The sequence below is a fragment of the Capsicum annuum genome, chromosome 6 (genome assembly GCF_002878395.1).
Source record: "Capsicum annuum cultivar UCD-10X-F1 chromosome 6, UCD10Xv1.1, whole genome shotgun sequence".
NCBI lineage: Eukaryota > Viridiplantae > Streptophyta > Magnoliopsida > Solanales > Solanaceae > Capsicum > Capsicum annuum.
Genome location: NC_061116.1, coordinates 183536158 through 183549917, shown reverse-complemented (window position 1 = coordinate 183549917; position 13760 = coordinate 183536158). Strand labels below are relative to the sequence as shown.

At 31.6% G+C, this 13760-nt stretch overlaps 1 protein-coding gene across 1 annotated transcript in view; it reads right to left on the bottom strand.

The window, feature by feature from the left end:
* Positions 1–13404, bottom strand: part of LOC107872884 (abscisic acid receptor PYR1) — a 17119-nt gene extending 3715 nt beyond the window's left edge. Inside the window, exon 1 of the mRNA XM_016719535.2 lies at positions 12588–13404. Coding sequence (XP_016575021.2) covers positions 12588–13242 — 655 coding nt within the window. The 5' untranslated portion in view covers positions 13243–13404. The remainder of the gene's footprint in view (positions 1–12587) is intronic.
* Positions 13405–13760: the final 356 nt, after the last annotated feature.

The window sequence follows — 13760 nt, the reverse complement described above, 5'->3', positions numbered from 1 at the left end:
AAATAAAATAAAATGCTGCATCTAAAAATTAAATTTGAAATTAGATTTATAAGTATTTAATTAATTGTGTAAATCTATCAAAATAGACGTATAAATTATTTTATTAATGAAACACAATATAAACCTATTTTTAAAACTTTATATTGAATATCCTACCATTTGTTTTTTCCAAATATACGAATAGGGAAAGGACAAAGGAACAAGGGGCATGGGATTTCCCCAATTCTTTATCCCTAACTCACACAAACCTCCAAAGGAAACCCACGACCTATCCTTATTCTAACTTCTCCCATATATGCTTTTGGCATAATCTTTAAAAATGGATTGATTAAAAAAGGGAATTACATCTTTTGTTTCGACTTTCAATTTATTTGTCATTTTTTTAGAGTCAAATAATTTTAGTTTGATGTAAATTTATGCACAAAATTTTCATTTTTTGAAATAAATTCATATCCTAGGAAGCAACCTAAAAGAATTATAGGTCACAATTATTGATAATTTAAAATATTTTTTAAATATAAGAAAATAATGATTAAAAATAAATTTATTAAAATCTCGAAATTTGAAAAAGGACATATCTATATCTATAATCTATAATATATTAAAAGTATGAAAACCCTTTAAAAAGTGAATCAAATTTTTTTGCGCTTCATTAAAAGATTCGACTTTTAGACAATCTTCTTTTTAGATTTTTTCCTTCAATTATTATATATTTAATTTTAACTTCTAAATTATATGGGATCAGGACTTTAAAAATTATGGCAAGAATTTTATATAAATTAGGGATCCTAAAACATATGATATAAGGTAACATGAAAGTGTCGACATTCTTTGCTATAAAAAGGGCACGTTAATATGGCTTCCAAGTTCCAACAAATCTTCTTAATTATTCTCAATTTTAAATTTAAATCTAAATAAATGTATAGTCTTACCAAACATAAATTAAGTGTCACGTGGACACTATATTGTACTTGATCATCACGACAATTTCTACGAGGAATCGCAAATCATAAATTTTTAAAGAAATTTTTATATATAGTTACATTTAATTGCATTATTTTGATATCGTTATTACTTTTTTTTTGTTTGTAGTTTACAGGTAGTAGGTTTAATCGCGTTATTTTGATATATTTATTATCATTTTTTTTGTTTATAGTTTATAGTCTTTGTAGTTTTTCTTGATTTAGTTTAAAGTGAGTTTTAAAACTTTTATATGAGTTTGTATGAATATATAATTTTTTTATTTAAGTGTTTTTCGTATTTATAAAACCATCAGTTTATTTATTAATCAAGACATACTTTCTTTTATAATATTAAAGTGTTTTTTATAGAATTAAACTCACTGAAGCGAGGTACACGCACCACTCCGCATAAACTATACTAGTAAATTAGGATAAATGAAACCCGCTTCCCCCCACCCCCAAACTTCCTCAATCTCAATTGGATAGAACTCTACATATATTGACAACTAACTTTTGAGAGATGATGTATCAAAATCTCCTTGAGTTTTAATTGTGTCTTATGAAATTATGAGCTTCAAATATTTGAGGTTGATAACTTAATTTTCTTTTTAATTTTTATATTTTTGTATTATTTAAATATTTTTATCTATAACATTATTATTGAGCATATTACAAACTCTTTAATAATCATGGAGTAAGAGTTCTCTATGATCATAGAATAAGTTGTACACATTATTTTTTCAACATAGCTTTTAATTCTTGTTTTTTTAACACATTTTTCTTGAGCGGAGGGTCGAAAACAACCTCGCTACACTACTCAAGATAAAGATAAGTTTTGCATAAACTTATCTACCTCAGACCCTATTTATGAAATCACTTATCTACCTTAGACCCTATTTATGAAATCACTTTGAAGGTAGTATTGCTAATTACTATATTGATTTAGTGAAGCACATTATTAATGATAGTATAATTTAATTTTTAATAGTATTAGTATAATTTAATATGCTATGTTAGGTTACATCTTTTTGTTTTCGAGGTGGATAATCAACTTATAGATAACTATGCCAAAAATAAATATTTTAATTTACTTATACAATTCTACAAATCAAGAGAGTTTCGTGATTTCTTTCCCATATTATTCTTAGTATTTAAATTGTTGGATTCAAAGTATATGAGAAGTGTGAATAGAAAATAGAGGAACCCAAGTAGGAGAAAAAATAGAGAAAAAAAATACTAAAATGGAAAGTGTACTCTAAAATTGAAAGTCTACTATTTCTCCCACATTGGTGGGAGAATGTGACTTTCAAGTATTTATATTAAGAAACACTTATTCCACTTGGTAAGTGAGGCAAGAAATAAGAGATGTCTCGCGCCGCCGCCGTCGTCGCTCGCTGGGCTCGGCTTCGAATTTGGATTTGGATTTGGAAAATGATCGATCGATGAGATCTATCTTTTTGGACAAAATTTGTTTGACAGAAATTTAATTCGAAGGGAAAATAAAAATGCAGTAAATTTTTTCTGTGTTTTGATCCTCCAGTTATATGCATGCATGTAGTGTTTCGAACTGATGCTTCAGAAGAATGCATTGTTTCGAACTGATGCTTTCGAAGGATGCACTATTTCGAACTGATGCTTCAGAAGGATGCAATCCTTCAACGAAATGATACACTGATTCATGAAATGGTTTGTCTGTTAGAAAAAGATGCAATCTTTAAACGAACAGACATAATTTTTCAGGAAAGGTCACACCTTTTAAGTGAACCGTTGCCACTTTTCAGAAGAGGCATATGAAGGCTATATAAACCTGCTTTCATCCATAGGTTTAGATACAAATTTTTCTGAAATACACACTCTCCTTTTGTCTTCAAAAACATTCTGTGTGATCAATCAAACTATTGAGTGAGTTCGTTGAATCCAATAATTTGAGGTACCGCTATTATTTGGATTGAATGACATTTTATCCTGGGAGGAAGATTCCATAACTTCGGATACAGTGAGAGAAATTATTCTTTAAGGACACTCCGTGAAGTCGGGGGACTTGGCCTTAAAATTTTATTTCATCTCTTTTCTGAAAATTAACACACTTCTTAGATAGATTATTCATAATCTAATATTGAAGATGTTAGGTAACTTCATAAGTGTTCTTGTCTTAGACTTGAACTAGAGTTAAAGTTTGTGTTGCACGTATACAGATTCTTGTACCCGAATATATACAAGATAACAATCTTAAGGAATAAACCAAAATCTGTATTACTTATTTTTGGAGATTAAAGCTTTAAGCTTTCTATTTCATTTGAATTTAACTAGTGATTTGAAGACATAAAATCTTCATCACAAGTTGAAAATCACTCAGGTGACGATTGGAAGTCATAAAAACTTCATCGTTAACTAGAAACAAGAGGTGTGTAAAATTGTTGCAATTTTTAATAAGTAGTATTCTGAAAATACTAAATTTACTGTCTTGTGGTGACAGGAAAAATGACTAACGAAAATCAAGTGCAAGATGCGGCGACGACTATAGGGGAAACTAGTATTGCCACGACAAGTCGAGCAAATGCTCCGCAACCTATGGCACATGTGGAGAAGCCCGAAAAGTTTGCGAGCATTGACTTCAAGAGATGGCAGCAAAAGATGTTTTTTTACCTCACCACCCTATGTCTTCAAAGGTTCACTAGTAAGGATTCTCTTGAGGTGTACGAGGGATCCTCGGACAAAGAGCGTTTCATAATTGTAGAGGCTTGAAAATACTCGGACTTTCTTTGCAGGAATTATATCTTGAGTGGTCTCCAAGACGACCTCTATAATGTTTATAGTGGAACTAAGACATCGAAGGAATTGTGGAGGGCACTAGAACGAAAATACAAGACAGAGAATGCGCGAATAAAGAAATTCTTCGTTGCAAGGTTCCTGGACTTTAAAATGATAGATAGCAATTCGGTTGTCTCTCAAGTGCAGAAATTACAAGTAATCATCCATGATCTCTTAGCGGAAGGTTTGATTGTGAATGATGTATTTCAAGTAACAACAATCATTGAGAAGCTACCACCTATGTGGAAAGACTTTAAAAACTACTTGAAGCACAAACGCAAGGAAATGACTGTTGAAGATCTTATTGTCCGACTGCGTATTGAAAAGGAGAATAAGGCTCCGAGATAAGGTCAAAAGGTAATTCCACAATTAATAGAGCACGTATAGTAAAAGATGACCAAAATAATTCTAAGAAAAGGAAGAAAGTTGAACATGAAAGCAATCAACCCAAGAAGAAATTCAAGGAAAAGTGCTTTAACTGTGGCAAAATTGGCCACAAATCCACGGATTGTCGTGCCCCTAAGAAAGGCAAGAAAAAGGACCAAGCAACTATGATTGAGTCCAACAAAGAATGTGATGATCTGTGTGCTATGCTTTCAGAATGCAACTTGGTGGGGAATCCTCGCGAATGGTGGATGGATTCTAGTGTCACCCGCCATGTTTGTGCCAACAAAGAGTTGTTTTCATCATTCGCTCCGGCTCAAGTAGAAGAAATGATCTACATGGCTAACTCCGCTACTGCTAAGGTAGAAGGAACAGGAAAAGTGTGCTTGAAAATGACTTCAGGAAAGATCTTGACACTTAACAATGTTTTGTATGTTTCGGAGTTACATAGGAACTTAATTTCTGTTTCACTTCTAGACAAGAACGGATTCAAATGTGTAACCGTTTCTAAAAAAAAATTATAATTAGCAAAGGAGAAGTGTATGTAGGAAAAGACTATCTCACCGAGGGCCTCTATAAGATGAATGTAATGAATATTGAAATCAATAAAAATTTAAATTCTTCTTACTTTCTTGAGTCTTATGATTTGTGGCATGAACGTTTAGACCATGTTAATTACAAAACATTTCGAAAACTGATTAACTTAGAAGTCTTGTCAAATTTTGAGTGCAATAAATCAAAGTGTCAAACGTGTGTGGAATCAAAGTTTGCAAAGCATCCTTATAAGTCCGTTGAAATGAATTCAAATCCCTTAAACTTAATATACACTGACATTTGTGATATGAAGTCAACACCACCACGTGGTGAAAAAAAGTATTTCATAACTTTTATTGACGATTTCACTAGATACTGTTACATCTACTTGCTAAATAGTAAGGATGAAGCAATAGATGTGTTTAGGCAATACAAAACTGAAGTTGAAAATCAGTTAGAGAAAAAGATCAAAATGATAAGAAGTGATAGGAGCGGAGAATATGAATCTCCCTTCGCCGAAATATGTGTGGAGAATGGAAATATCCATTAAACTACGGCACCGTATTCACCTCAATCTAATGAAATTGCGGAAAGAAAAAATCAAACTTTGAAGAAAATAATAAATGCCTTACTTATAAGTTCAGGTTTACCACAAAACTTGTGGGGGAGGCTATCCTTATAGCCAACCGTATACTTAATAGAGTTCCCCATAGTAAGACACAATCAATTCCTTATGAAAAATGGAAAGGAAGGAAACCCAACTTGAAATATTTCAAAGTGTGGGGGTGTCTAGCAAAGGTCCAAGTTCCTATGCCTAAAAGGGTTAAAATAGGACCTAAGACGGTGGACTATGTGTTCATAGGATATGCTAAAAGTAGTAAAGCATATCAATTTTTGGTTAATAAATCTGAACATCCAGATATTAATGAAAATACGATAATTGAATCAGATAATGCTGAATTTTTTAAAGATATTTATCCGTATAAAAAGAGACATGAACAGTCTAGTGGGGGGTCTAAACGACCTCGAGATGAACCAAGTGAGAATATACATAATGAAGAAAATTCAAGACGTAGTACACATCAAAGAACGTCAACTTCGTTTGGTTCAGATTTTGTAGCATTTCTCTTAGAAAATGAGCCTCAAACATTTAAAGAAGCGATGTTGTCATCAGACTCATCCTTTTGGAAAGAGGCAATCAATAGTGAGATTGATTCAATCTTAATCAACCATACTTGGGAATTGGTTGATCTTCCTCCAGGAAATAAACCTTTAGGTTCTAAATGGATCTTCAAAAGAAAAATGAAAGCGGATGGTACTATTGACAAATACAAGGCAAGACTTGTAGTAAAAGGCTTCAAACAAAAAGAAGGTCTTGATTACATTGATATATACTCACCGGTAACAAGGATAACGTCGATTCTAATATTAATTGCCTTAGCGGCGGTATATGATCTTGAAATCCATCAAATAGATATGAAAATCATATTTCTAAATGGAGAATTAGAGGAAAAAATTTACATGGAACAGCCTAAGGGTTTTGTGGTTTCAAAAAAAAAATAAGGTGTGTAAACTTGTTAAGTCACTTTATGGACTAAAATAAGCACCTAAGCAATGGCATGCGAAGTTTGACCAAACCATGTTGGCAAATGGATTCAAGATAAATGAATATGATAAATGTGTTTATATTAAAGACACTCCAAATCACCGAGTCATTGTGTGTTTATATGTGGATTATATGTTGATCATCAGTAAAGACATTTAAGATATAAATACAACAAAATGAATGCTAGAGAGTAAGTTCGATATGAAAGACCTTAGAGTTGCGGATGTGATCTTAGGAATAAGAATTCATAGAACTCCACAAGGGTTGGCATTGTCACAGTCTCATTATATCGAAAATGTACTTGACAAATTCAAGTATATGAAATTCGGTATTTCCAAGACTCCATTGGATGTGAGCTTTGCACTTCAAAAGAATGAAGGTGAAAGTGACTCACAATTGGAGTACGCAAGAGTATTGGGATGTTTAATGTATATAATGAACTGTACACGACCAGACATAACATGCACTATTAGTAAATTGAGTTGATACACGAGTAATTCTAACAAAACTCATTGGATGGCAATGAAAAGAGTTTTAAAGTATCTTAAATACACTCAAGACTATGCCTTGCATTATAATAAATATCCCATGATACTCGAAGGATATAGTGATGCAAATTGGATCACCGGATCGAACGAAGTAAAATCCACAAGTGGATATGTATTTACTATCGATGAAGGAGCAGTCTCTTGAAAATCATCCAAACAGACTTGTATTGCTCGCACTACAATGGAATCTGAATTTATCGCATTGGATAAAGCCGGTGAAGAAGCAGAATGACTCCGAAATTTCTTGAAAGATATTCCTTATTGGCCCAAACTAGTTGCACCAGTTTGTATACACTGTGATCGCCAAGCGGCAATAGGTAGGGCAGGGAGCATGATGTACAACGATAAATTTCGTCACATACGATAAAGATATAATACTGTTAAGGAACTTCTCTCTAGTGAAATTTTCACTGTTGACTATGTAAAGTCAAAAGATAATGTGTCGGATCCACTTACAAAAGGCCTGTCTAGAGAAGGAGTGGAAAGGACATCCAAGGGAATAGATTTAAGGCCTAGGACAAGTCAGCATAACGGTAACTTTACCTAGCAGACTGAAGATCTCAAGAGCTAGTTTCAAGGAGATCAAACAAAGTTGTGACTGACAGGTTCAATATTGTCAATATACCCAACTCATTCTTATGATGTAGACAATGTTTAGTAAACAAGGATAAGACTTAAGGTGAAAAGTCTTTTTATGATTATCTAAATTTGGCAGATTTGACCAAATAGTTTAATCTATAGGATTGAACGTTTAGAAATCACCTATGTAAGGGCAAAGTGGAAGCCGCTTCAAGGAGAATGTTAGTAAAGGCCTATTCTCTAAGCTTTCATAAAACCGGGATGTGTTCTTGGCTGAAAAGAACAAAACCGTGAGAACCATAAATGGTAAAAGGCTGGTTGTGTGACATGTGTTGTCTAGGTGTACATTAAAGTTTGACGGTTCAAAGATATCAAATCTACCGATTGACCGAGTACATCCGATGTATGTTCACTACGGAAAGTTCAAAAGGAAACCCACTTATCCAGATGCAATCAGTCTTTGCTTGATGATCACATACTTATCCGTAAAATTTTTCAAAAAATAGTCATACCCCATTCATATGGGAGATTGTTGGGTTCAAAGTATATGAAAAGTGTGAATGAAAAATGGAGGAACCCAAGTGGAAGGAAAAATAGAGAAGAAAACACTAAAATGAAAACTGTACTCTAAAATAAAAAGTCTACTATTTCTCCCACATTGGTGGGAGAATGTGACTTTCAAGTGTTTATATTAAGAAATACTTATTCCACTTGGTAAGTGAGGCAAGAAATAAGACATGCGTCACGCCGTCGCTCGCTCGGCCTCGGCTTTGGATTTAGATTATTAGGATTTGAATTTGGCAAATGATCGATCGATGAGATCTATCTTTTTGGACAAAATTTATTTGACAGAAATTTAATCCGAATGGAAAATAAAAATGCAGTAAATTTTTTCTGTGTTTTGATCCTCCAATTATATGCATGCATGCATGCAGTGTTTCGAACTGATGCTTCATAAGGATGCACTATTTCGAACTGACGCTTCAGAAGGATACACTGTTTCGAACTGATGCTTCGGAAGGATGCAATCTTTCAACGAAAGACACACTGATTCATGAAATGGATTGTCTGTTCGGAAAAGATGCAATATTTAGACGAACAGACATAATTTTTCAGGAAAGGTCACACCTTTTAAGTGAACCATTGCCACTTTTCAGAAGAGGCATATGAAGGTTATATAAACCTGCTTTCATCCACAGGTTTAGATCCGAATTTTTCTGAATACAAACTCTCCTCTTGTCTTCAAAAACATTCTGTATGATAATCAAACTGTTGAGTGAGTTCGTTGAATCTAACAATTTGAGATACCGCTATTGTTCGGATTGAAGGCCATTTTATCTTACGAAGAAGATTCCATAACCTCTGATACGGTGAGGGAAATTATTCCTTAAGGACACTCCGTAAAGTAGGGGGACTTGGCCTTAAAATTCTATTTCATCTCTTTTCTGAAAATTAACACACTTCTTAGATATATTATTCATAATCTAGTGTTGAAGGTGTTAGGAAACTTAATAAGTGTTCTTATCTTAGACTTGAACTAGAGTTGAAGTTTGTATTGCATGTATACAGATTCTTGTACCCGAATATATACAAGATAACATAAATAACTACATAAAATTATACATTAGTCAAATTTAGAATTCCAAAAACTTATTACTAAGATTAGTTTAACAAACTACACCTCTAAATAAAATTTTCTTAAAATGTGTGTTAAATCAACACGACCCAAATAATATCTTTTGAGTGAGTTCATATGAAAAAATTCTCTTATTCTAGTGATGCATGGTGGGTCGTAATTTACTTAAAACCGAGCGACTAATTAACTGATTTAGATTAATATGGAAACTTAATTGAATCAAATTTCCATTTCCACTCGAAAATGACCCCATAATTGAATGAAAAGGAAAATGATCATAAAAAATGAACGGAAAAAAAAGAAAAGATGTCTGTAAAATTTTGTAAATGCTATTGGTAATCATAATTTCTGTCAGTAAAATCCAAAACATTTGTTCCCTTTATTTCCTGAAAAAGTTGAAAAAAGAAGAGCCCTGGTTCCATATTAATTATCATATTTCATTTTTCATACACTCTTTAAAAAGTTATAAATAAAAAATATTTTTTTATTAATTTATCTTTAACTCTTTTAAATTAATTACTATCATTTACTTTTAAAAACTACTAATTTTAAAAATAAAATAGAAAAAAATAGTTACTAATTTTATCTTAATTTTGTAAATTGATCAGTATATTTTGAGACAGACACTTTTAAAAATGTTGACAAGTAAATTGTGACCAAAACAAAAACCCAATCGGAAGAAAAGAGTAATAAGCTAAAGTAGATTAAAATAGAAACTTATTAAAGAAAAAATAAAAAAAAATTCATTTCAACTCAAACAACAATCCCATAATTCAAAAAAAGCTAGTATAAAACAGAAATATTTGATCTTTCCATAATTTAAAATTACAGAAATTCATCATGTCATCGACTTAAATGTCCTTGTTTCCAAATTTCAGCAAATACAAAAAATGATAAATTACTTATAACCACACCTTAAATTTTTATCATTACTAAAAATCTCATTCAACTAAACTAATTATAAAAATCCTTTTTTACTCAAAATAATTGTCTCTTTTCTAATACATCTAAAAAATTCACTCACATCCCCTTATTGTGCCGCAAATCAAGCCCAAAAGTGAGAAAATATATCCCACAATTTTCTCAACTCACCCATTTTGAATTTCTACCATGTTCTCATTTTCATCTTCTACTTCAACATTCAAGTTACAACTTCCATTAATTTTCTTTTGAATTTCCACTATGTTATCATCTATTACTCAATTAGATTTAACAAATCCATCTTTCCACCGTTAACTTTTTTTTTAATTTTCATCATTTCATTATGATATGAACAACATTGATTTTCGTGAAAATAGATTAAAATATCAAAATTTTTTGGACAAAATGACTGATATTTAAGCAAAACCTTTGATTGTTTTTATCACAATTTCTATAAAGTAATTTTCGTCCATCTGTTAGACTATTATCCATTAAAAGATACTTTACTCTTCAGCAATGTATCATATAAGCTAATTGTAGTTTTATATCTTAATGTAAATTATATAATGTATCGGATATTTTCAAAAATAAGTCAAGTATAATGCAAACTTAATTACAATGATGTATCTCAATCAAAATAATTTAATGTATCAGAAACTTAAATTAACAATACAATAATAGATATAATATAGTTTATTTGCATATAAAGTAATGTATCATAAGATATTTAGCTTTTAATACAATGTATCAGATAATTTTTACACATATAAAGGATTAAACAAAAAATATAATAATGTATTAGTAACCACAAATAAATGTAATGTGTCATGAATTGTAGTGTATCATGAACTCAATGTTATTAAATGAGATACAAAAAAGACATCAAATCTCCCCCTCAACTTATTAGCAAAACTTACTTTAGATTCTAAACTAATCAGACAATTATTTATCCCCTTATAAACTTTAAAGTGTATTATTTTTTCTCCTTAACGACTGACGTGGCAAAAAAAAACGTGTTTTAGTAGAAAAAAAGTATAAAAAGATTTTAGCGGGGCCCACTTTAATATCTTTAAACATTTTTTTTTCTTTCTTCCTCACACCCCACCACCCCCATTTCTTCTTCTTTTTCCTTACAAATCTGAACATATAGAGAGATGGGATCCATTATTATAGTGCAGTGTTTGCACCCAAAACAATTTCAAGAAGAAAAAAAACACAAATTCAACAAACACAAATTCAATCGTTAAAAAAAAAAAGTGAAACAAGCAGATGAAAAACATCAATCATCATCTTCCTTACACCTTTTCTTCAACCTTCTAGAATATTCCTCTAACGAAAAATAGGTTTTCAAATTCGATAAGGAAGAACCCAAATCATGATCCAAATTTTATATTTGTCTCTTTTTAGGACAGAAAATCTCACATCTTTTTCGTTTATTCCTTATCAGTCAATCACAATTAGACAAAACTTACTTTAGTTACAGTGATTTAGCCAAAAATAGATGATTCGAAGATGAAAGAAAAAATAAGTGGGGGCTGGAAGAGAAGGGGCAGAGGGCGCTGCGCGTTTGTAGGAGGTGGGGTTGGAGGGATAATCTAAGAAAGAAAGAAAAAAAAAAGAGGGGTGGAGGGGCTGCTAGGGGGGGGGGGGGGTTAAGGGCTGAAAAAGGGGAAAAAAAAGGGGGGGGGGAGGGGGCTGTGTGGGTGGTAGGTGTGAAGAAGAAAGAAAATATAGGTATGTGCTTTTTTTTTAATAAATATATATATATATATATATATATATATATATATATATATATATATATATATATATATATATATATATTTATATAAATAAAATAGTACATATATATTTTTTATTTTTTTTAAATATATAAAATTAATGTGAGGGGATTAATTTTTTTAGAAAAATAGTAATTTCTTACATGGTAATGACATGTCATCGATGTGGTATTGACGTGGCGTTGATGTGTAAGCAAGTATAACACACTCTCCGTTATAAAATAGTATTCCGTTTTGAGGGGTGAAATTAATATACTTTAAAGATATTAAGGAATAAATAAATAGAAGCTTAGCTTAAGGTCTAAAGTAATTTTTTACGATAAGTTTAGGGAGGAAAAGATGTTTTTTTCAATGAAATATTTGTTATCATAATACAATATATCATAAATTTTTACATAATAGGAAAACTTATGATATTTGTTATCATAAATTATTAAATGACGTATATTAGGTAATTTAAACAATAATTTTTTTAATTAAGTGCATTAATTGCTCAATTATAGACATAATTATCGCTTCTTTTCGTTTTTAACCATAAATAAAGATTCATTAATATATCATAAATTAATGTATCATAACGTTAACTAATATATTATATCTAAGATTTTATATAATTATTATAAAAATAAGGAGAAAGATTAATTAGATAATAAAGTGTTGAGATTTATGTTGTTTACCCCATAAAAGAAAGCATACATAAATCCATAAAAAAAGAAAAGAAAATTAAGATGAAGAGAATAAAAGAAATTTAGCATACTAAAGGTTTTGCTATGCTTGAAGTTGGATGAAAAATAAACTTTGATTTTCATGAGATGTCAGCAGTACCTCCACGAGCAATAGTTTCAGCAACGGAAGCTAATTTCTGAAGATTTAATTTCACAACAGTATCAGCAAAAAGACGCGTATCTTCTTCAGTATTTCCATCAGGTACATCGACGACGTACGATTCCAAAACAACGGTCCAGATTATCCCATCATTTTCGAAACCATGTACACTGGTAACTGACCTATAATTCCTCAATCTATGCTCACCACCAATTATGCTAAAACCAGTAACATACTTTTCATCATCTAATAGATCGAGTCTTTCGGTGCTCGTATTCGCAGGTAATCCGGAGATGACGTACACATCGCGCGTGGCGCCCACGTGCATGGAGAAGTTTTCGGAGACGGAGCAGCTTTTGATGAAGTGTTTGTATATTTGTGGCTTTTCGAAACGGCGGACGGCGGACCAGACGACATGTGGTGGCGCGTGGATGCGTTGTGCGAGTAGGGAAGAGCATTGGGTGTAGTTGACTCGGTAAGAGTGGAAATTGGTTATGCTTGAGCTTAGGTTATTGGATTCTTCGGGTGTGAAACCGGGTGGAAGGGTTAAGTGATGGGTCGGGTCGGATGACCCGGTTGGTTGTTGTTGTTGTTGTTGTTGTTGTTGTTCTGGTTGTTGATGAAGGTGGGTTGATGAGCTCTCAGACTGCTCCATTAGAGAGTGTGAGAGAGAGAGAGCGAAAGGCAAGCAAAATGAGGGAAAAGAAAAGTGAGGAGTTATTTCAGGTTCAAGTTTAATTCATATTTTGGTTTATAAGTGAATAATGGGGAAAAAAAATATAGCATGAAAAAAATTGAAAGAGATATTCCTATCTTCATTTTTATTTATCATGTATCACTTTTAAAGAGTCATTAATTAATATTATAAGTTGTATTTTTTCATTATATTATAATATAAGGGTGTGCATCGATCGATTCGGTTCGATTCGATTTTATATATTATCGGTTCGCTTTATTAGTTTTCAGTTTTTAAATATGTTAAACCAATAACCAAACCAATAAGATATTTTTTTTATCGATTTTTAATTTATCGGTTTAGTCCTTAACGGTTCGATTTTTGGTTTAATCGATAAGAAAATACTCATAAAATAGAAATATTAGTAACTAACATGAAAAAAATTGAATCTTGATTGCAACCAAAAATCCTACATGATGTGTTTTAATTTACAAGAA